The sequence below is a fragment of the Quercus robur genome, chromosome 7 (genome assembly GCF_932294415.1).
Source record: "Quercus robur chromosome 7, dhQueRobu3.1, whole genome shotgun sequence".
Classification (NCBI taxonomy): domain Eukaryota; kingdom Viridiplantae; phylum Streptophyta; class Magnoliopsida; order Fagales; family Fagaceae; genus Quercus; species Quercus robur.
Window position 1 is genome coordinate 9731178 of NC_065540.1, and position 24729 is coordinate 9755906.

The window sequence follows — 24729 nt, forward strand, 5'->3', positions numbered from 1 at the left end:
CACATTCAGTAAAGTCCCGTGCCCTGATTATTTAAGACTAGTTTGGCTTCAATAATATTATCTTTATAGTTGTTTCCTTCCATTAACAAAGCAGGGTGTATTCAACAGATAAAAAGAAAGAAAATGGAAAAAAAGGAAAAGAATAACAAAGTGAAAATTACCAAGTGACCAAACATTGGACCCTAAAAAACAGCCATTCCATAATAGATAAATACTCAATAACATAAATAAGTATTTCCATAAGATTATGTCACCCAATTGAACAAAATGCCATTCACTCACCCCTTACTTCACCCTTTTGGGATTAAACCTTCTTCTCATGGCTTCAATTTGCTTAGGACTTAATCCAAAAGCCTTCTCTAAAAGCTCCTTATGGATCCCAGATCCAAAAATGGCAGTTGGTACTTTTTGCAATCCAGGATTTTGGCTATTGAAACTACCAAATATTGTTGTTGGCATATCACCAACATTCATCAGGAAGTGCAGTAGACCCCGTGGGAACACAATGACCTCTCCTTGCTCAATTACTCTAGCAAAAGCCCGATTAGTGGAATCCACAAAACCTGCATATACACTGCCTTGCACCACATATGCAATTTCAGTGGCTCTTGGGTGAAAATGTGGTGGATTATATCCACCGACTTTAAGGTCAGCACGTACAAATGACATGCCTAGTGTGTTAATGCCAGGAAAGATGGCTGGGTTCACTGATATGGCTGCAAGGCCTGTGTCAGAGAAGTTTCCTGCTCCCTTTATGCCCGAAAAAATAAAGTCATCGGTAGTAGCCTCGGATGAATTCTTGCATGGAAGACTACCATGGTGAGCAGTTTTTATGGAACCAAATTTTGGGTTGGGTATGCAAAAATCTTGAATTGGGTCAGGGTCTGAAGCTGATGTTGTAACACAATATAGAAAGAATGCAACAACCAAAATAGCTAAAATTGGAGACATTTTTGTGTTCTTTCAATTGGATTATGATCTGAGTGTGGTTTTGGACGGGTTTTAATAGAGGTTTAAAGATTTTTACAATTCCATGAACGCCCTTACACTATAAGCCAAGTAGCCTCCTTGTATGATTGCATTAAGATTTAGCAATTTTTGCTTTTGAGGATTCAAGGCTCATATTGTGCGAGAGGCAATAGTTTCATACAGCACAATTATCTAATTCGGGTCCTACTACTCATAATCGCATCTGCCAATACAAAAGGATACATTATTGATAATTATTTCAAGCAATAAATCAAATAGTGGGAATTTGACACCATGGTATACATGTCGTCAACAAACCATGATTAAGTTGATTATAGGTTCTTGATGTCTACCACGTGAACAAAGGTTATTTGGTATTAATTTACATTCTGGAAAAACAATTTCATGAAAAGTGAAAACCAAGTTTATAATCGAATAGGAGATGGATAACATGGTAAATTTGGTCTTAATCTTTGCTTGGAAGTGAAGGGATGAGGCCACTAAATCATGATTAGTTCCACCTTTTGGCAAGGTGATGATTTTTCAGATCAGAATTATCAGATGGTGTCTGGAATAGTCAGAATCAGAAAAGAGAAAAAGGAACTAAAATTCTGTTTTATGTAGCATGTTTCCTATACTATACGTGTATGCATGCTTAAACTTTAAGCAATAAAATTCAGTCTGAGCCTGTTGATGCAAAGTTATAAGCCAGAACAAAAAGCTGCCTATGTGTGACTGTCATCTACTTGGTGGTCATCAATTGATCATTTGAGCTATGTGCCTAGATTCTCATCCCTACACTTTTAGACATGACCATGCTTGAACTACTTCTAGTTTCACTTGGGCCAGTCTTGAACCAAATTTCACACTTCACCGTACTCATTGTCAAATAGTGCTTTTAGCCCACAAGTCTATTTAATAATGAGCCCCCAAAACGAGGCCCATGATAGTTACAGTACGCAAAAAGCGTGGTTTGGGCGTAAAACATAATTTGTGAGAAGATTAATTTGGAAATGGCCATTTACTTACAGTTTCACCTCATAGACAAAAATTTGTATTATCTTTAATCCTGAATACATAGCTAGCTTCATTTTCACAGATTCACACAAATCATATCTCACCATATCTCCCCTTTAGTTGAAAGTAGGGGAAGGATTAGAAGATATAGGAGAGGTATTGAAATCACAATCAGGATCTATTTAAATTTAATATAAGGGTAAAATGCACTAAGACCTCCTAACTTCTATGTTATTGCACTAAAACCCACTTAACTTTATTTTTCTTCAATATAGCACATCAACTTTGACATTGTACCAAATAGAACACTTATGTTAAAGTTTTGTCAATTTGAAAAGGTGATTGTGACAAAGTATTAAGTGTGCAACTTTAGTAATGTGACTTAACTTATTAATTAAAACACACCACGTTTCTCACAAAATCCCAACTCAACTTCTATCTCACCCATTGCTATTGAAACCAGAAAAATCTCTTAGCTTCCATTGAGGTCTCTCTCTCCTCACTTTTCCTTAGTTTTTCCTTTGTTTTCTCGCCAACCAAACAAATGCATCTTATGGTTGCCAAGAAAACAAAGAAAAAATTGAGAGAAAGTGAGGGGCCAACTGAGGTTGAGAGATTTTTCTTGTTCCATTAGCTATGAGTGAACTAAAACTTGAGTTAGATTTTTTTATTAACGTGACATCTTTTGAATGGGCCAACTAAGTCACAATTCAAAAATTGCACCTTAGTATATCACCACACACTTTTTCATTAGCAAATTGATGGAATTTTGACATATAATAGGTCTATTAGGAACATTGTCAAAGTTGATATATTAAATTGATGGAAAAAAGAAGAAGAAGTTAACAGCATCTTATTGCAACACTTTAAAAGTTCAAGGGATCGTAGTGCATTTTACCTTTAATATAATATATTAAATAATAAAAGTTGAATTTTTATAAATTGCAATTGTAATAATTAAGCTAATTAATGGTTAATGTTGAAAATAGGATAAATATTGATGAAACGGTAACGTAAGCTACATCATAATTGTTTTTTTTTTTTTTTTTTTTTTTTTTTTTTTTGTGAGGGATCATTATGATATACTTGAGTGTGTAAATTACAAGTATTAATAATCAAGGAGCGGATTTAGAAGTGACCACAAAATTTTGTGTAAAGAGTATTGTAGTCTAACAAAATTGATTTACCTTACAAATAGATTTTATAACAAATATAGAGATAGTATATAATTATATATAATTAAAGATATAAGACTAATCAATGATATCTTCATGGTGTTAAGAACTTTATAGTTTAATTGATTAATACTTCTTAATATTTTCAATGAAGACAATTTGAATTTAAATCCCTCATCTCTCTATTATTAAATTTATAGAAAAAAAAAAGGGAAAAGAAGAGGGGGAAAAGAAAAGAAAGAAAGAAATTTTTGCATGATGGCATTGGCATGTATGGACTGTGTTGTTTCTTTAAGGGGCCTAAGCGTGCGTTTGCCAAGTTAATTTGTGCGATTTGCCCTTTTTTTTTTTTTTTTGGCTATACGGACCAGCCAATTTTAGTAAAATGCAGAGTTTTTTTTTTTTTTTGAAAAAAATTATTTTATTACAATAAAATAAACAATTTCTAAATAAACTCTAAGAATTCGAGATTAGTACGCACTGCATAGGCTTCCAATGGTGGCGTACCTAAGCATTCGAGATCAGTACACACGGCTTCCAATAGTGGCGTACCGTTGGAATCTTTAAAAGTTGCGCCAAGTGCTCTATCACATAACGTCACAATTCATCTAAGTATAACTGGTTAGATTTTTTTTTTTTCAAAGGGAACCTAAATTAAGTAGAATTAAAAAGTACAAAGTAAAAGTTTAGGATTAAAAAACACCCCAAACTCAACCAATAACCCGGAAATATAAGAAAGAGGATGCATATACAAAACAAATTTTTTCTATCAAAAAAATTGTATAAAGGTTACTTTTCGTATTTTTTAGTATTTGATAGTATCAAATAAAATGAGTTATATAAAGAAAAATTATTTTTGATTAACGGAAAAAGTATGACTTATTTTTAAAGATATTAAATTAGGTAAAAATGTGGTGTAAAATCCATGTTTTACTTTTTCAATCTTAACATGTCAGATCATCTTATCACATATTAAAAAATAAGTATAATCACATTCAATCAATTCTAATACCCATATATAAATCCAATCAAATTGGGAGTTTATTGAGATGCTATTAGGTATAGTAGAATGTATTGAATTTTAAGTAAAATGATGATGTGACAATCTCTTATTGGATGATATAAAACATGAGTTATATATCCCGTTCTTACCAAATTCAGACTCATTTTTAAATATTTTTTTCACTAATTTTTTTGAAAAAAAAACTTTATCTCACAGTAAGCTAAATAAAAGAAGTTAGAAGATTATTTTTCAACTTATTTAAAATTACTATTGTAAGGACCAGATTTGATATCCCAGCCCAAGGTATGAATGGACTTAGGCCTAAAAAACCCAAAATAATGAATTTGTAGATAATGGGTTAGAAAACTGGGTTTTAGTTATCCAAACAACAAGTTAGGTAGGTTTGATGACAAAAGAATGAAAATACACAAGTGTAAACTGAAGAAAAAACGTCATCGGCGAAGTCCGAGGACACTAGTTCTTATTTAAAGTTCTTAGGTAATGTTACAAGTCTGATTTTAGATTACTACAGTGTTTCTTTCCTCATTTTTCCGATCTCGATTTATGGTGGGTTCCTTCTATTATATAGTTCCCTTTAAACGATTTTGGCCTTCCACCTGTTGACCATCCAAACCTCTACTTGAGTGCCTGTCCCATCGGATACCCACTCAGGCTCTTTTTTGCGTTGGGGTGGCCAATATAGCCCTGTTCAGGGGGTCTTTTCCACATTAATGCAGTCAGAAAGTTAGTTGCAGAGCATTTAATGCGATGACAACAGCTTTCTCCTTAGATATTTTAGGACTCTTCCCCATCTGATGTCTCTGCAATACTTATCCGCTTCAACTGAATTTTCAGGATCGTTACCCTTGTTGACAGACCATCTCTTAGGACCTCGACCTTGTCTAGCTGAGGACGCATTCATCCTCGGCCCACTCTCATAAGCCATTATGACAAAAATTAACCTCTTTATTCATCAACACAATCTCTTCTGATGAAGACCCAATCTCCTCGGACAGATTCTTGTCCTTGGTTTGGGCCACAGGCCAAATATACAGGTAGATAATGAACTTTTGGGCCCAAGAGCCCTACAACTATTAAACATAAGGAAATGAGATAGCTTTATAAATTTTTTCTTTTTGAAAAATAACTCATTTTTAAGAAAACATTATTGCCAAACCAAAGAAAGAAACTTGTAACTGAATGACAATGTTTTATTGCCACAATCAAATGATAAGGTATCTCATATATATTTATATATTAATAGGCAAAACTAAGAGAAAATCTAATTAAATTGTAAATTGGAGTCTAATTTTACGCCACGTGTTTGATCTAATTTTTAAATTGTGTGTCAAGTGAATTATTAGGTGCAAAAATCAAAAAATCTAAATTCAATTAGATTCTAAATTGAAGTTCAATTTTGCGCCATGTATCCTATCTAATTTTTTAATTTTTTTAACAAGTGAATTATTGGGTGTAAAAACCAAAGAGCTTAGATCCAATTAGATTATATATGTAATTATAGTTATTTTTAAATGTATTTGTGCATATGCATGAGCTTACATACTTCTCATAATGTAAACCTACAATCCAGACTAAAAATGATTTTATGGCGTCCAGTTTGGGTACCACAACAGCTTGAAATAGAATCAATTGGGCGAAAAAAAAAAAAAAAATACAACCCTACTCTCCCAAAAACAGCGGCCCCACCATACCACAAAACTACGGGTACTATTACTATTCAATAAAATCCACCAGAATTGTCCACAAACCCAAGGGCCAAGTCTAAATTCGTGAAGGAGATGCCCCTAATTTGTAGGACCAGCTTGCCTATGATACTCACACCTTAGGCATGAGCTATCCACCACCATCACACGTGACACGTGGGAGATCTTTACCTAATTAAAACCACCAAAACTTCATGATGATCACCTGCTTATTGTCAAAATTTTAAATTCCCTATTTTAGAGAGTAAAAAGCATTAATAAATTATTACTAATCACTTGCTCATTATGTTCCATAAAATCGATTCTGAATTAAAGGGTTTTTGTGCATTTGAATTGACTTATTTATTTATTGAAATTGAGCAAAAGTATAATTATATTTGTTAGAATTGTGTGGTTAAATAATTAAATTTATTATATTTTAATAGCTTAAACTTTTGGAACAGTCGATAATTTAACATAGTATTAGAGCAGAAGATTCTGAGTTTGATTATTATCAATTCCATTCTCCCTCTCATTTAAAATCTCACGTTCTTCAATAATAAAAAGAAGTCTTAAATATTGACTAACAATCTAAACTCACTTAAATAAAAAATGGATAAAATGTTATTTAACCTCTCAAAGTTTGATCACTTCTAAATTGACTTCTTAATTATACAAATTTATCATATATATTTTTGAGAATTACAATATTGTCAATGTATCATTTTCATTAACATAACATCTAATAAAATATTGCCATTAATTCACAAAAAAAGTTATCTTAAATAGAAAAATAGGAACAACAAAATTATAAAATGTGACATAATAAAATAAAATAGGCATATTGATTATTGACATTTTTATCATATTTTTATTTTTTTTCTGAATAAAAAAATGGTATCTATAGTGTGAACTCATCGATCCTATATCACACGAAAAAAATGAATAATATTATATGTACCATTGGGGCTTTGATACGACTATTCACTCGAATTGCTCACCAAGCAAAGTGATAGGAGGACTCTTACTATCAAGTCACATCCTGCGATGGTACATTTAATTTGTTAAAATTTTAAATGGTCGGATTTGAAAAGTGGACAGTTTGGGAGGTATGAGTGTTTTACATGCAAGAATTGGCACCAGCAAAAATAGGAGCAAAACGTGTTAGGCTCGGAATAGAGGCGGCACCATAATAAGGGTAATGAAGCCACATGGCCAACACTTGGCGACAGGACAGAGCTTGGGACCTTGCTTTGAATTTCTACCACTGAGCAGCACTGTGGATCGATGTGATTGACTTAAAACGCTATTGTGGACCCCCACGCACACCACTATTTCGCCGGGAAGATAGAGAGGTGGTCAGAGAGAAGAAATAATAGAGTTTAGAAAAATCAAAATTACACTCACAATTACACTAACAAAACCCCTCCCTCTTTGACTCTCTACTCTACTCGTATTTTTAGTCTTTACAAACTTTATATATTACTCCCTCAAATTTGGTACTTGGGGTACTATGTAATAAGCTAAGAGAAAAAGAAATGTTCCTTTGTTGCGGTTTTGTGAGCTCCTAGATCGATCTGTTCAAAGGGGAGGGTGCAACTCTGTTTTTGAGCTGAGCAAAAGCTTCTTGAACTCAATCGGGTATGTAACTATATATGTATACATGTTTTATGTCTCTCTTTCCATCACTGTGGTAAATTATTGTGTTATTGGTTGGGGTTGATATTGTTGATCTTATTATGTGTTGGATATGAAAGATCTGAGGAAGAAGGAGATTGTTTGTTTTATGGTTTAGTTTCATGCAACAGTTTTTCATTGTTATTATTTAATTAATGTTAGTGCGTGTTAGTGAGGAATTTCGAAAAATTCTAGTTACGTTGGGCCTGCGAGATGCTACTTTTCGTGTAAAAAATCTGGTTTTTTTTTTTTTTTTTTGGCTATGTATTTATTGATTTGTCATGATAATTTATTTAAGCACTAAGTGACTTACTAAAATAGGAAAGATTCTTGTTTTTTTCTTTTGCTTTCCAACCCATTCTTAACTTCCTATTTCGGAAATGAGATTTTAATACACAAAGAGAGAAGGATTCTAGTCATTCTGTCCTTGAAATGGACCTCTCACATTCTGAACCTTTTGTCTATTCTTCTGAAAAAAAAATCCTATTCGTTTTATTTTCTACTAAGTAATTCTCATCGTTTTCAACAGTATGAGTATGATCGAGTACGAAGTATGAACTATGGAACAGGGTGTTCCATACATCCAGTTGTACCAAAATTCCCAACACGTTTCTTCTCAAAAAAAGATTTCCCAACACGTGTCTTGTAATTTTGATGGCTGGTAATAAGTTGCGGCATATTACAAGTTGGAAATTCCCACTTAATTTAGTTTTCAACTAGCTTCCAATACTATCTAAAAAAAAAAGAAAGAAAACTAGCTTCCAATAGAATGGAACCATGTCAAAGAAGACCGACGGTGCGTGTGGAGATGTGTAGCTTAGATATATAAGTAGGATTTATTGGGGTACCCAAAGGTCAGATAGGGTCAATGGTTTTCTGTCCAATATTTCTTTTCTTACTTTATATTTTTAATGGTTTCCAGCCTATAAAAGAGATGATATTTGCACTTCAATTTTATATCAACTAGTGGAAATATGGATGAAAAGTTTCTAAAGAGTATTATTATGATGACTATTTTTAGACAGCTCTAAAGTAAAAATATTAAAATCCTATTAATTTATTTTCTTTTGAAGAGAAATGACTATTATTAGGATTACTATCATTATTTTGGTATTACCTTTGTTCTAGATTTTTTTATTTTATTTTTTAATTTATTGACTTTTTAAAAAAGAAATACATTTTGAGATGTCTTAAAATGGAATAAAAGGTCAATAATTTAGAATAAAGAGACTATTTATATAAATTATTGATGATGTGACAAAATACAATCCATTTATTCTATATAAATTATTTTTATTAATGATGTGGCAAAATATTACCTATTCCTTTCAAAATGAATGGATAAAATTTTAAAATTCCTAAAAGCTCTTTAACTCTAAAGGATCTTCAACTATAATATTACCCCCAATAAAATTATAGAAAAAAATTGGTAGGTAAGAAGATTACATTTTTAATAAATGATTATGTTTTTGGTTTGGCATGATGATTAATTCATGTGTAACAAAAACGTTTTCTTAACTTCTCTGTGAATCTATTCTAATATTTTGTTTCTTCCTGAAAATATTCAGCAACACTCAGTAAAACGTTTCATGAAAGAGAAAGAGGGAAGAAAAAAAAAAATGGAAGTTACTAAAAGTATAAAAGTTAAAAACAACTCACCATTGCAAAAAAGATGAAGCAATTTCCGAAAATGTGTCCAATGAAACGCTTGCTAGCTGGTCTTTTTAATCTTCTAGGTGGAGTCAGGTGGACCAATTCGAATCAGTCATTCATATAAATACCATATATGTGTTGCTGGGCTGATTAGGTTTCTATGTCATTGCATGCTCGAAACGTGTCATTCAGCTTTGTTGGATCATGTACCAACTCACCTTGCATGGCGGCATTAAAAATCTACACCTACCCTGTACATAGAGGACACTTTTCAAAATTGTGGCATTGTCTTACTTATATTCATAAGAACTGAACCACTTCACCTGGTCCTACTCCTTTGCATAAAAACAGAAGAAAGTAGGCCTTCGTTTAACATAATTTGATTAGCACATTCACATGAAATTCATTGGCCATATCTTAAATTTGTTTTGACTTTTTCTTGGCCTTATATATTTAATAAATTATCTCTTCAGATGGTGTTTATTTTTAATTTATATATATGCATGGTATGGTCTCAAATTTTTGAATTTGTTTTTGGTAAAGTTGTTGCTTGTTGGGTTTATTTGTAATTAGATTTAATGGCCTGTTTGGAAGTTTAGAGAGGGAGGAGAGTAGGGGGGAATGATTCCCCTCCACCTTGTTTGGATGTTTTTAAAATTAATAGGGGGGAATGGAGTAATTAACCCTTTTCCTTATTTGGATGTTTTAAAAATTAGGATAGAGAAGAGAGGAAATGATTAAAATAGACAAATTTACCCCTATTTGAAAATGGGCTTGCAACATTGGTCTATTATTAATTTAGAAATGGTAAATTGAGAAATTTATCTAGTCAATAATTTATCTACTTTATTCTCCCTCCAAATCTCTCCAATTTGGGGAAATAAAAATGAGGGGTTAGAGGTGGTTGAAACCCCTCCAAACCCTTCCAAACTCCTCTCCCCTCATTCCTTAAAAAACTTCCAAACAAATTAATTGAATTACTCTCCCTCCTTCTACTCTACTTCCCCTCCTTTTTTTTAATTTCCAAACAGGACATAAGGGTTCGACCTCTTATACCCCTTACAAAATTCCTGTTTTATCATATAGCAATATAATCCACCATAATATGCATGATGTGTCAAAATGATAGAGCATTGCAATTGTCAAAAATTATTCAGTCATTGTCGAATGGAGCTGTCTATAATAAATGGAGGTTTAATTTCCATACAGTTTTTTTTGAGGAGTCTGGCATGTCCTCTAGAGTCTAGAGTCTAGATGCATTTCATCTTCAACCTTTGTCCTATGCTATGTTTCAAAATTGGCTTCATCATTTGAAATGTTTTATTTTAATCCTCATAAATTTTCCATTTAATTGGGTGGAAAAGGAGAAAGTTGGAAAAAGAAAAATAGAGAGGATAGAGGATAGAAAATAGAGTGGGTGTATATTTCCATCTGGGCCTACCAAAAGCCATCCTCCCAAACAGGGAGAAGAAGTGGGCGGAAATTGTTTTTATAATTTAATTACAATTTTGTCCATTTTAGTTAAAAGTTTTTCGGGAAAAGGTCTTTAAGGCCGTGACCATTACATACTGAACTTAGTACTTCAATTAGTCTAACCGTTAATAAAATGGGTTTCTCACGTGGAATACACATGAGCATATAAATTACCAAAATCATTTTAGTTAAATAAGTCTGGGGTTGTTGCAGTTGTGAGGAGATTGTAAATCGTATATGTAAATGGAAATTGTAAGAGCATTCCCATTGGCAATTGTAAATGGTATATATAAGGAAAATTTAGCATAAAGGCACAAAAAGAGCTTAACAGCCGGACTTGTAAAATCTTATAATTGTAAATTTTTTCGCAATTGTGCTAAAGTGCCATCTTAAATGTAGGAGGGCACTGTAGCACTTTAGTAAAAATTATAATATATTTTAATTGATAAAGTGGGAGAGAGATGGGGGAGAAGAAAGAGAGAGAATTATATTGGAATATATTATATTATTTTAGTGGGCAATATATATTATTTTAATGAGTAGAATAAGAAAATAAAAGTTTGGATGTTAGTTTTGTTGTAAAATAGTATGGTATAATTGATAAAATAGTTTTTTAAGATGGTAAAATAGAATAGGATAGAAGTTGCGGATGCGAATGCGAATGCCCTTAACCATAGACTAATTGTACTACTAATTTGGCACACTTGTAAAGTTTGTCGAGTAAAATAGCTAAAATAAAAGTTTATGGGTGTAATGACCACTGCATTCAATTTTAGGTGATGTTAAGGCATTTTTCTCTAGTTTTCAATATTTTTATCTTTATGTAATATAGTATGTAAAGGTATAATTTATTATTAAAATCACGTAAGAGGAAAATTGAATCATTTTCTATTTTTCAACTTTTATATTCTTCTTACATTTAGTCCAATCTAAAGATATTTATTTTTTAATAAATTTTAGTCATGTAATTGTTCGTATCAACTAATTACATAATAAAATTTAATTGTTCTTAAAAATAATAAGTTTTTTGTTGGGTTGATCAAAATAGTTACATAATTTTAGAAAAAATCTAGAAATACATAAAAAAAAATTTTACACTCAGTTAATGTGTCAAATTATTAATAATAAATAAAAAAAATGATGTTAATGATATATACGAAATATAATGAGAAAAAAATTTATAAACTTAAATAATATAAAAAAATATTGTAAATTTTTTTTGAGCAAAATACAAGCAATGGGGCCTTCCCATTATATCCCTCTTCAGTTATTACCATTCAGTCTCTCAGTATTTTTGAGATGGCATTCATTACCTTTTAGACCCCATCTGTAAGCAGCAGTACTTATCTCTTCTGCAATTGGAGCTCCAAACTCCAAGAGTTTCAAACCAGCTAAGGTTACGTCACTCACATCTCGAACTTTGCAAAAATAGTGTCTCTTTCTTTGCAACACTGACTAGTGCATAAACTCTGAATCTTAACACCTTCCTTAAAAAGTTTCAAGCTAATTCTTATCGATGTACTACTGTCCGATTAAAGCAGGTACTTTATTTTCGATCTTCATCAATTTTCATCTTCTTCATGGCAAACATGGTAGTCACTGAGTCCGATATGATCTCCCATGGCGAAGTAGATTCGCCATTGCAACACGATCAACAGCCCAACAACGACAACAACAAAAACAACCCTTTCTCTTCGCTTGGAAGACAATCCTCCATTTACTCTCTCACCCTTGATGAGTTCCAACACGCTCTCTGTGAGAGCGGCAAGAACTTTGGGTCCATGAATATGGACGAGTTTCTCAATAGTATCTGGACCGCCGAAGAGAACCAAGTCGTCACCACCACCACCACCACCACCACCGTCACCACCACCACCAGTTTCGCCAACAACAACAACAACAACAACAACAACAACATGAGCAGCAATGCCTTCTTGGCTCTAAGCGAAGCGCATAGTGATCAGAAGGAAATGATAGCAAAGCAGCCAAGCTTGCCAAGACAAGGTTCGCTTACGCTTCCAGCACCGTTGTGTAGGAAAACAGTGGACGAGGTTTGGTCTGAAATACGCAACAAAGGGCAGGAAGGACAACATCAGAATAGTAACAGTAACATCAGTGGTAATAGCAATGATGGTGATAATGTTCAAATTCCCGAGTCTGCCCCTCGCCAGCCGACTTTTGGCGAAATGACCCTGGAGGATTTTTTGATAAAGGCAGGGGTAGTTAGGGAATCGTGCACATTACCAGCGATAGTGCAACTACAACCTCAGCCACAACAGCAGTACGGGGTGTACCAGAATAACAACCCAACAGTTGGTCACAGTTTTGTCAATAGGCCTTTATTAGGACTTGGTGGTGGTGCTGGTGGTGGAGCTGGAGGTAGTGTTGTTAGTGGTGGCGGCGGCGGCGGCGTTGGTTCTAGTGTTAGTGTTAGTACATACCAAGCAATGTCACAAGGTGGTGGTGGTGGTATTGGAGAGTCATCAGGGTATGCTGGAAATGGCAAGAGGAGTGGTGGTGGGTACCCACCACCGCCACCGCCAACTGTTTGTTTTGGTGGGAGGGTAGTGAATGGTGGTGGTGGTCCATATGGGGCGGCACCGGCAATGGGACCGGTGAGTCCAGTTTCTTCTGATGGGAGGTGCACTACTCAGGTTGATAACACAAGTCAATTTGGGTTGGAGATGGGTGGGATGAGGGGAAGGAAGAGGATCATAGATGGCCCGGTGGAAAAGGTGGTGGAGAGGAGACAGAGAAGGATGATCAAGAATAGAGAGTCTGCAGCAAGGTCTAGAGCCAGGAAACAGGTAACAATACATTCTCTTTCACAAATAGATAGAATTTGATAGCCATGCTAATTTTTTAAGGATTTGGTTTTCAAACAATAAATCCTTGTGGGAGTGTTAAGTGAATCTCATTTAACTGGGGGAATTTAGACCTTATTCATCAATGAATATAGCACTACTGAACCTGGAACATCTGTTTGTTTCTAGCCATTTGTATTTTGATTCATTACTCACCATGGAACTTAAAGAAGAGTAAATGTTGACGTTTTAAAGACATGGATGTGTGATGATTCTCTAAAATAACTTATTTTACATTTTCTATACACATTCACTTTCTACTATTTTTAAAGGTAGATATTACCTTTTTACATTTTAATGTGTACATTAGTGTATGCAATTGTAAATATTGTGTATACAAGTGTAAAAAAGGGGAGAGAAAATTTACCATTTTTGAAAAAATACTAGCTGGGTAGGATGTCAATTCCCTCTCTTTATTGTCTCTGTGGGTCTCGGTTTTTCCTCGTTAATAATTAGAAAGCATAGTATGTTTAGGTTTGGTTTTAAATGTGGACATTACTTTTTTACATTTTAATATGTGTACATTGATCATTGAATGCAATTGTGGACATTGTGAGTACGATTGTGTTAAAAAAAGATTTTGAGAGAATATTTACCATTTATGAAAAATACTAGCTGGGTAGGGCATGTCAATTACCTCTCTTTATTGTCTCTGTGGGTCTGGTTTCCTGGTCAATAATTAGAATTATAGCATGTTTTGGGGGAAAGGAACATTTCTGTTTCAAATGATTCAATTCATGGTTTTGTTTAATATTTACAAATCTAAACCTATGTTTATCATATGTCATTTCAAATTGTACTCTTATACATAAGAAATAAAATCGTAACCTTTCTTCACTTGAAATGAAGATGATCTTATTCCATATTTGGGACAGATGCATAGGAGGTCTACCTTTGTGTGAAGGGCTTCAAACTATCTAGGAGTTGTCTAATATTGTGAGTTTTAACATGAAAGTAGAGTGTTCAGATCCTAGTGGTTCCCTTGTACACATGTTGATGGAAAATGCATCTAGAGCAATTGCCAGTGACTTCATGATTGAGTGAGTTAGGCTGGTAGTATTAAGGTCTTGCAAGCATTGATGGAGCAACATTAGATTCTTTAAGATGCTTGATAAAAAATTCAATCAATGTGACAGTTTAGCTAAGTGCTATTTAATTACTGCACCAAGCAATGAAACAACACCTTGGTTTGATTTAATGTGGAAAAGCTTCGGTTAGAGGTGTAATGATTTGCTTCCACAAACGAAGACAGAAACAAAAGGGCTTGATTGTGCGTGATACAATAAGGTACTTAAGTAATTTTTAACCATAATAATATAACTAACTTTGCTACATGTCATGGTGGAATATTTTTCCGACTTGATGGACAATTCACCTAGCATGATAGTTGATGTAGAAAGAACGCTAGTGGACGCAGAGATGGTATTAGAAGAGACTTATGATGATATTAATTGCAGAACACAAAAAAGGTAATTAAATAGTGGTGATGTGGTAATCGTTAGTTGAGTAGGTTCGTCCAGATGAGTCAATAGCCTCGTTCCTGTGCCTGCAATTATCGTAAAGAGCTCTCCTTAGGTGGTTACCAGTGTGGTGCTTGCCATATAGTCTTCGATGATAAAATCAGTGTATAGAAATTTTAAGAAAATATGAGAGCTTAGGATATCAGAGCTATGACGTTTTTGTATATCAGAATGTGTACCTTATTTGGTTTTGAGGAATGTTTATATATGGTTCCATTGCTTCTAGCTGTTGTGGCTTTTATTGTGGTTTTAGTGCCATGATTGTAACACCTCGGGGTTCAGTAGTGTAGTTTTTGATGGGCTTCTAATGGTCTGACAGCTGGTTTTGTAACTGTTCGAGGTACTGAATACTCCATTTAATAGCTTGCATTCCTTTGTCCATGACGTAGCAAGATAGATGAAGGTGTTTGATGGGTTCGTTTGGGCAAGAAGGTTCGTTGGTCCTATCAAATAGCATGGAAGCGCGGTGAAGGAATAAAAAAATGCAGCTTGTGCTGTAGATTTCCCCCCTCCCCCTCCCCCTCCCCCTCCCCCCCTCTTTCTTTTCCTCTCTCTTCACACACACACACACACACACACACACACAAATTATTTTTGCAAAATACAAACCTACAACAGATTTAAGAAAAACACTTATTTGTAATTGCCTGAAGATCATTGAGCCTAAATGATATCACAAGGTGCCACCATGCTAATACGGTTAAAATACCATAAGCTATGTAAAATCTAATTGTACTTACTTTTACAGGCATACACAGTAGAACTAGAAGCAGAGCTGAACCAATTGAGAGAAGAGAACACCCACCTTAAGCAAGCTTTGGTAATAAACATTTGGAGCATTAATTAATTGGTTGAGAGGTTGCCATTTATTTAGATGTCACATGTATTTACTCACAAGTCTCGCTTTTGTTTCTCTTCAACTTAAACAGGTAGAACTTGAGAGGAAAAGAAAGCAACAGGTAATTATTCAAGGATTTTGTTTCTTATTAATGCATAATTAATCATGTGTTTTTACATCAACGCATGGACTGCACATTTGGTTCGGAACTCAACCCACCTGTGTTAGATAGCCCTATTGTGTTCTGTCACAAAAGAATTGCATGTTTGATCACTTAATTGATGGTTATGTACTTCTAATTTGCCATATTTTGCAGATGCAGTGGAACCTATATATATATATAATAGGGCCATTCCATGTGGAGTTGTGGTTGTGATGAAAATTTCTTTCAAACTACCCTTCTAGTCATATTTTTTTAATCTCTTTTGTCAAAATCATTATGTAGAACCCTTGAGTTAATTGGATTTGGGTTTTCTTTAATGTATTTTAACCTTATATTCTTTCTTTAATTCTTCTTTCTGGCAGTACCTTGAGGAAATGAAAACAAAAGTTCATACCAAGGCTCAAAAGGCTAAGGAGAAACTGAGGATGTTGAGAAGGAACTTAAGTTTCCCATTGTGAATAAAGAGATGGTAATTGCATTCATATTTTGTGTTTGAGTTGCAGCATTTTAGGATGAGTCTTTTCTTCTCCACCGATACATGTTATATTCATCTGCTTAAAGAATTACCCATATGCAGTGAAAGGAGGAAAAGTGGAAGGTCAGACTGAGGAATGAAACAAGCAAAGGCCAGATCACAATGCAGGAAAGGCTAAAGAGATCAATGAGGGTGATGAGAAGAAATTCGATTTTCCCACTGTGAAGCAACTCGATCATTATTGCACAACGGTTTGGTGCATGACATTGTATCAGCTGACCTTTCATTGTGACTAAAAATTAATCAATACCTAAGTGTGTAAAAGCTAGTTATATTCAGTGCTGAAGCTACACGTTTGTAATATTCTTTCGTTATAATTAGGAGATAATGTTTCTCTTAGTGTTCTTATTCCATTGTGCACCCCTGCTCTTGTTTGAGTTTTCTGTCCCGATTGAGTCTCCCGGGTCTCTTGAGCTGGTACTAATCTACAAACATAGACTCGCTTGGGCATTGGTACATGTATGCGGCCTTGATTAGTAAGAACTAACAACCGAGTAGATTTCACCCGCCCACTCCTAAACCTGATGTTGGTAGTTTTTAATTAATTAACTCACGTAACCAAGTAACATTATTGTCTATTAGGCTTGGCTTCAAAAGAGAGAGCATGAAACCAGCTGTGCATTGTAACGACCCACCAACCCAAGGCAGGGTTGCCTTGAGTTGGGTTAGGTTTTATAAATTTTTTAACAGATTTGACTCAATCTGACATATATATATATGTTGGGTTGGGTTGGGTTGGGTTTGAAATTTATTTTGTGCCTTAAGTTGGGTTAGGTCTGAGTTTGATACAATTTTTTTAACACATTTGATTGAATCTGACATATATATGAATTTATGTTATTATTTTATTTTAGTCTTTTTAGTTTGATTATTTTGGTATTTTGAGAATCAGTTTTGATGAATTATAATTTTTGAAATATAATTTAAATATATTATGTGATGGAAAATTATTAATTTACATGAATATTACCATGTAAAGTGTATATTGTAGGTACATAAAACATTTGCCACTTAGCGAAAAAATGGCTAACATTTGCCACATTTTTTTGCCTACAATGTACATTTTACATTGTATGATTAATCTAAAATAATAGTTGTCCTTATGTGAATTATAATTATTTATTGAAAATAAAATGTTCGAGTTTTACATCCAACACAATTACAGTGAGTTATGTTGGATTGTTGTTATCAATGTTATGTGATGATGGTTAAGAAATTCTCAATAAGATGGGTTGAGTTGGATGAAAAAAAAAATTGTAGAGTTTAAGGATGAAAATAAAAAATGTAACTTTATTTTAAATGTAACTTTTTTATTTTATTTATATATATAGTTTAAGGATGAAATGAGTTTAGGGATGAAAAGTTAGAAAACTAAAATTTTAGGAAGAAAAATAATATTTGTATCTATCTTTTAGATACATAGAAAAAGATTATTGGTTTCACTTGATGTTCAATGCCTTCTAGCTTTCCCTGTTATGTAAAACTATTCTTGTATTGAATTGGCCTGGAAATTATTTTAATTTTATTCTCTCAATTCTTAAATAAATTATATAATGACATGGTCAACATTAAGGCATGGGCAATTTCTCCCCCTTTATTTCTTAGTAGTGATCACGTAGGAATGACTAATTTTTGTCTTGGGACTCAATAGAGAGATGAGAGTTTGTTCCTAGACTTTTTTGCTCTTTTAATAGAAAGTAATATTCGGGAAAAAATAAAAATAAAAATAAAAATGCAAAGCGCGTAGGCGGAACTAGCGGCAGCCTCTATCCCAACTTTCCCAATTGATGGAATGGCTCAAAGATTCGATTTGCCCATAATGTGAAGCAACTTGATCATTATTGCACGACATTTTAGTGCATGACATAGGATCAGCTGACCTTTGACTTTGAGACTACAAATTAATTAATAGTTAAATGTGTAAAAACCGGTTATTATTTATCGGATTTTAGTAATGTAGTTACACGTTAATAACTATTTAAAAAAAAAAATTATAGGAAAGTTAAAGAGTGATTAACTTTTTTATTTTTATTTTTATAACTTTGTTAATTTTTTGTAAAAATTTTCTTAAAGTGGATGATTAATTTATATTCTAAGGACATAATACATTAACCGGAACTATTATTTATTATTAAAGTTTTTACATGTTTGTAATAATCTTCTTTTTGGTTATAATTAGCTGACAATGTTGCTCTTAGCTAGTGTTTATGGGTCCGTTCGATTGGTTAGGCATTTTTAGTGCTTAAAAAAATGTTTTTAAAATTCAAAATTTTGTTTTGCAACAGTAATCTTTTTTTTAAAATGTTTATTTTAAACTAAAAAAACTGTTTCTCAACAGCTTTTAGCCTTATACAAATGCACCCTATAATAATTGCCTTGTACATATTTGAGCTCTTTTATTTTATTTTATTGTTTTATGTTATGTAAAAATATTCTTGTATTAAAATGGTCTTAATAGATAATATTTATTACTTTTATTTATTATGTAACAATGTAGTGTTAAATAAAATTATAAATGCGAAGGATATGGTCAACATTATAGGCATGGTATGCCGTATATACCAAGTATGTAGACATTAGAAGTAAACCTCTGGTGTGAATACGTTTCTTGATCCTTCATGGTTCTTGATTCCCCTTTGGTGGAATGGGTCCTACTCCGAACTATAATCTATATGTAGCTACAAAATCTTCAGGAAGCCAATGGTTTTTTAAAAAGTGAATAAGGATATGTCGCTATTGTCAATGGCTTTGAAGTTTGAAAACAAGTAGCTAGCTATATAGGTTCAAGTTTCCTAGAGATAACACCAAATCAATAGTGTTGGTTTTTATTATGAGTAGTTCTAGGATCATAAATTATTCTACAACTTTTTTATTACAACTCTAACATGGCAGATTGTGAGTAGTTAACTATCATTTATACATGGACTTACCATTTCTTCTTTACTAATCACACTCTGTCACGTTACAGTTGTGACAAGAAGTTATGAAAAATTATGTGATTCTAGACTTTTTATTTTATTATTTAAACCTAGTTGACAAGGTACAATATTGCTACTCTTGGTACCATTAAGGGTTTAATTTTCACTCTTAATCATTTGTAAGTCATGACTTGCATGTGTGGCAGAACAATGTGCTGCTTCTGGATCTTCTACTTTGGCATCCTATTCTTTGTCCTCGGTAGCTTTATCTTCTGCTTATCTTCCTTCCCAAGGAGGTTGAGTTCAAAGTCACAGATGCCTCACTCAGACAATTTGATTTCAACACTAACAACAACACTCTCAACTACAACCCAGCACTCAATATCACCCTTAGAGACTCAAACAAAAAGGTCGGCATCTATTACCGCCGCGTCTAAGCCATTGCATTTTATAAAAAGAAATGGTTTGCCACGGTGAACTTGACCCCATTTTACCAAGGGCACAAGAATACAACTATTTTGAGGCCTGTTTTCGAGGGGCAACAAGTTCTATGGCTTAAGCCTCGTGATGTTTCCAGTTTCAACGCTGAGAAAAGTTCTGGGGTTTATGGTATTGATGTAAAGCTCTCTTTTAAGATAAGGGTGAGGTATGGTAAGTTCAAGACTCTCCGTTACAAGCCACCCAAGATCGATTGCCCCTTGCAGGTTCCTTTGAGCACTGGGAATCCAGCAAATGGTTTCAAGACTACTTGGTGCAATAATACTTATTTGTTCTCAGACCCTAATGCTGATTAGTTGAAAATTGAGACTAATCTGGTCCAAGGGAATGTGTTTCTTTGAATATATAAATAAGTAATGGGTAATAGTACAGTTGATTATGTGGTGTACTTTAAGTTCACCAATTAAGTCATATGATTGTACTAATCAATAAATCACATAATTGAATATAGCGAATCGATTTTTAGTGTGGGAATAAACATTGTTGACTGAGGGTAGGTTAAAGCTTGATTAATTCTTTCACTTGACCATGCCTTCATAGAAACTTTATTATATGTCCTTGATTATCCAAAATCAATAAATAACATCTCTTAATTTAATAAAAAGAGAATTCAATTTCATTGATCTTATGTTTGGATGGAGGAAGACGAGAGAATAGGAGAATTGAAGATGACTAAAATCTACTAAGTTTTAATGTATTCCAAATCTTCTAATCATATTCCCCTCTATTAATTTTGTCTCCTTACCCTTCATCCCCTTCATGTCACTTCGTTTTCAGGTTGAAAGAGTCCTAGCTCTATACTCTACCTTTGTCAATTTGAAATAGCTTAGCTACGGAACCTTCCAAAAGTCGATGGCTTTGGACTTTGGAAGTCATAAGAAAACGTCCTGATTGTCATTTCCTCTATACACGCGTGGGATTAAGTTTCCTTCCTACGGATTAATTGCTCCAAGCAACAGCGTCTAGTTGTGCTATTCTCAATAGTCAATACTAGTTTTCGCTAGCTCTTGATTTGTCAGTCATGGCTAACTGGTGTGGCTGCAGCTGTGACTGCTGCTTCCTCAGGTTCAACTGCATCGTCACCATAATCCTTTTACTCGTTAGCCTCATTGGCATCTTCCATCTCAGCCACGTTGATTGTTTTTAAAAATTTGTGAATTTAATCATATATAATTCTAACACCTTTAAGTTTTAAGGGTCTATTTACCTCCTCTCTTCTCTCCCTCCATCTCTCTCAAGCCAAACATAGCATAAGAGAATCTAGCAAACAGTTTTAATATACCTGGTGCAAAAATGTTTATTTTTTCACATTTGATTCTTACGCATTCATTATTTCACAAATTGTTTATATCAACTTTTACGTATTTAAATGTGGATATTCTTGCATTAATTGTGAATGTATATGAAATAGTAGATGTAAATGAGTATTTTAATGACATTTTTTTTAATAAAAAGACTTGAAATAGATAAAACTTAAAATGACATTGTTCTTATGTCATCCCCCCCCTCTCTCTCTCTCTCTCTCATATTTTAGAGTATAGAACTTGTCTTAGACTTCCCATCTATGCAAAACATGATCTTCTCTATTTCAAGAAAAGATTTGGTTTCTTGGATTTAACAATTTATATTTAGTTATATATGTTAAAATTTTAAATGATGCGTTACTGAATATTTCTTTAAATCTATTATTTAAAGTTTTATTGGGCCTAATGTAAAGACGAAGTTAAAAGACAAAAATGGAAGTTTAATAAGGCTGAATTGGGCTTGAGATCTACCTCTTATGCTGGGCTCCCCCAAAAAAATTAGGTTGACCTTCGAGCTTAGTTTGCATTTATATATATAAGGCCTAGCCTGATCCCGGCCCAAATAATCGTGTATGCTTTAATGCTAATGCTTTCATGGAGGGAAGGGAAATGCAATTCTCGTATCAAGATCCAGTTTCGTAAAGCAAGTCCTCCGCTTATTGAATGCAAAAAAACTAAAAAATGTTGCAATTAGATCTCTCATTTTTAAATTTATTTCATTAATAACATTTCATCAATTTTTTTCTTTTAAACTATCATTATTATTATTTTTACATCCTTTGTTGACTAGTTCTACTAGAGTGCTCTTTTATCTTTCTTTTTCTATCTCTTCTTTTATATCTAACTTCCTACGTATAGCTTCTATCTTTTCATCATTTTATCTTTTAATTTTCTCTATCATTTCTTTTACTATGCCTTTCCTTATCATTCCTTTTTCTTTGTCTTCATCCATTATGTCTAGCTTCTTCTTTTGCATTGTTTCTATAGCACTTTTTTTTTTTTTTTTGGTCAGAGTAATTTTTAGTGTTTTCAAATCTTCTTTATTTAAGTCATCTTTCTCAAAGTCTTTCTTATTGTCTTTATATGTTATAGTTATAGGTCTTTTGGTTGCTTTTAGTTCTCTATCATCTTTTCTACTATTATTTATATGCCAATTTTTTATTGCATTATTCCTTTCATCATGTCAATAATCTGTCATGATTTTTGTTAAAGGTAATCTATACCACTCAAGATAAAGGCGGTTTTCATTTCCTCTAAAAGTGAACAATATTGTTTTCCTTTTCACCTCATAAAAACTCAAACAATTCAATTGCATTTTATTTTGTTCGTAGAAGAAATACTGCTTGTTGTTTATTAGTTCAATAAAAAATTTAATGAGGCATAGGCTTTACAACTAGAGTAGTATTTATTACAAACATATTTAATGAGGCATAGGCATAGCGAGAATTTCTTTAATATTTTTTTTCTTCTATTAGTTAGTCGCATATCTAATGATATTTTTTTAAAAGGAATTTGACAAAATGACTGAAGTGATTAAATTTGAAACTTAAATGCAACTTAATTGAACAAAAATAAAGTTTGAATCCAAGTCAAACTTAGAGTGTGTAATTTGCATTTAGGGTTTAGGCTTAATTCTAATGTTATTGTTCATTGTTTTATGCCACCTCTCACGAGTAATTTTTAGATATGCCCGGAGCACGGTAAATAGTACTTCATTTTCTCACATTTATGGTAAGATTCCTTCATTAAATTTATGGTAGAGTCCATTGAAGCTCATCAAGAAAAACACACTGAATCATGAAATGAAGATCTACTTCTTTCAAATTATCAGATCCTCCTTCTCACAGCCATTTCTCATTATAGCTTCATCATTCCCAACATTTCTCGTTATAGCTTCATCATTCTCAACACTTAGCAACCACTATTCCTTCTTAATCATCTTGAACCCAGTCTTTTCGATAAAAGTGAAAAGAGGAAGCAGAGTACTTAAAAAACAATTTTTGACTCCGACTTATAACGGAGTCAATGGCGGTCCCAACTCCCACATGGGTTGATAATGTTGAGTAAGTACGTACGTAGTACGGTCACACCAGGCACTCGATTTCAACGGACAATAGGTCCCTCAAAGCTCAAATTTTCCATGGAGACACGGCTGACCAATCTAACGTAGCAGCCTAGAAACCGCACCAAAAAGGCAACCAACAGCTTTGGAAGTTTCCTACTAAAACAAATAATCATGCATCGAACTTGCTAGAAGCCCAGAAGTTACAAGGAAGTAGGAACTATTGCTCAGCCTATCACACGGCGCAACAACCGTGTCATTGAAATCATTTGGCTGCTTCACTCACACGCCTCTGGATTTGGAATCTCCTATATAAGTTTCCAGATTCACTTCCTCGTCCAGAATATACACAAAGACTCAATTTTTGATTTTTTTTTTTTCACTACTACTTTCTAGGCCTTTAAACAAAGCAAAGAAACTCTCACCCTTTTTCAGCTCTTGATTTTCCAAGCCATGGCTAGCTCAAAGTGTGGCGCTTGCTGGCTTTTCAAACTCATCTATATTGCCTTTTTATTATGCTTCTTTGCAGTCTTAATTTTCTGGCTTATTTTCCGTCCCAAAGAGGTGAAATTCCATGTCACAGATGCCACACTCACGCAGTTCAATTTCAACACCACCAACAACACGCTTTACTATAACCTCTCTGTCAACATCACCCTCAGAAACCCTAACAAAAGGGTCGGGGTAAACTACAACAGCATTGAAGCCATTGCTTACTACCAAAACAAGTTGTTCTCTAATATGGGTTTGACTCCATTTTACCAGGGGCACAAGAACACGAGCATTCTAAGGCCGGTTTTTGAAGGGCAGAAAGATATGTCGCTTCAGGTTCACGACCTTTTGAAGATGGATGAGGAGAAGAGTGCTGGAGTTTTTGGTATTGATATAGGGCTCTGGGTTCAGATAAGCATCAATTATGGTAAGTTCAAGACTTTCAAATTCAAGCCGAGAATGATTTATTGTCCATTGAAAGTTCCTTTGAGTGATAATGGAACTGTTGCTGAAGGTTTTAAGACAACACAATGTAACGACGCTTATTTTTTCTCACACCCTGATGATACAGATTGAGAGTTTGAGACTACATCTAACCCTGTATAGATAGAATCATCAGCTGGAGGGATTAGAGTTCTTAGCGACTTTATTATGAAATTCAATAGCGAGGATTAATTTGTGTAGCACCCCCACAAATGGGCTAACATAATCAATAATTATAAATTTTGTATAGGACTCGTGTGAGGTGGTAGACAAATTGGGAGGTGAAATTGTTAAATTGTAGTAAATTTTTATTTTGAACCTATCATTACTTTATGAAATTTCAAATTTCTTTTAATAAGTGGATTGAGTTTTACCACATCAT

The 24729-nt window shown here is 33.6% G+C and overlaps 3 protein-coding genes across 5 annotated transcripts; 2 read left to right on the forward strand and 1 right to left on the reverse strand.

Annotated features, from left to right (window-relative positions):
• Positions 1–175: 175 nt before the first annotated feature.
• Positions 176–1067, reverse strand: LOC126692117 (germin-like protein subfamily 3 member 2). The gene has a single exon (XM_050387601.1). The coding sequence runs from the start codon at positions 949–951 to the stop codon at positions 286–288; it is 666 nt and encodes a 221-aa protein (XP_050243558.1). The 5' UTR covers positions 952–1067; the 3' UTR covers positions 176–285.
• A 6183-nt stretch (positions 1068–7250) lies between these two features.
• On the forward strand, positions 7251–16943 carry LOC126692118 (protein ABSCISIC ACID-INSENSITIVE 5). 3 transcript variants are annotated; one of them, XM_050387603.1, is made up of 6 exons: positions 7251–7508; positions 12212–13477; positions 15803–15874; positions 15984–16013; positions 16418–16524; positions 16633–16943. In XM_050387603.1, the coding sequence occupies exons 2-5, from the start codon at positions 12251–12253 to the stop codon at positions 16511–16513; spliced, it is 1425 nt and encodes a 474-aa protein (XP_050243560.1). In that variant the 5' UTR covers positions 7251–7508; positions 12212–12250; the 3' UTR covers positions 16514–16524; positions 16633–16943. The 3 variants fall into 3 exon arrangements, with proteins under 3 accessions (XP_050243560.1, XP_050243561.1, XP_050243559.1); XM_050387604.1 differs by lacking the exon at positions 7251–7508 and adding an exon at positions 11973–12066; XM_050387602.1 differs by lacking the exon at positions 7251–7508 and having other exon boundaries at positions 11991–13477.
• A 6760-nt stretch (positions 16944–23703) lies between these two features.
• LOC126692123 (NDR1/HIN1-like protein 10) lies at positions 23704–24723 on the forward strand. Its single transcript, XM_050387616.1, has one exon. The coding sequence runs from the start codon at positions 23826–23828 to the stop codon at positions 24438–24440; it is 615 nt and encodes a 204-aa protein (XP_050243573.1). The 5' UTR covers positions 23704–23825; the 3' UTR covers positions 24441–24723.
• Positions 24724–24729: the final 6 nt, after the last annotated feature.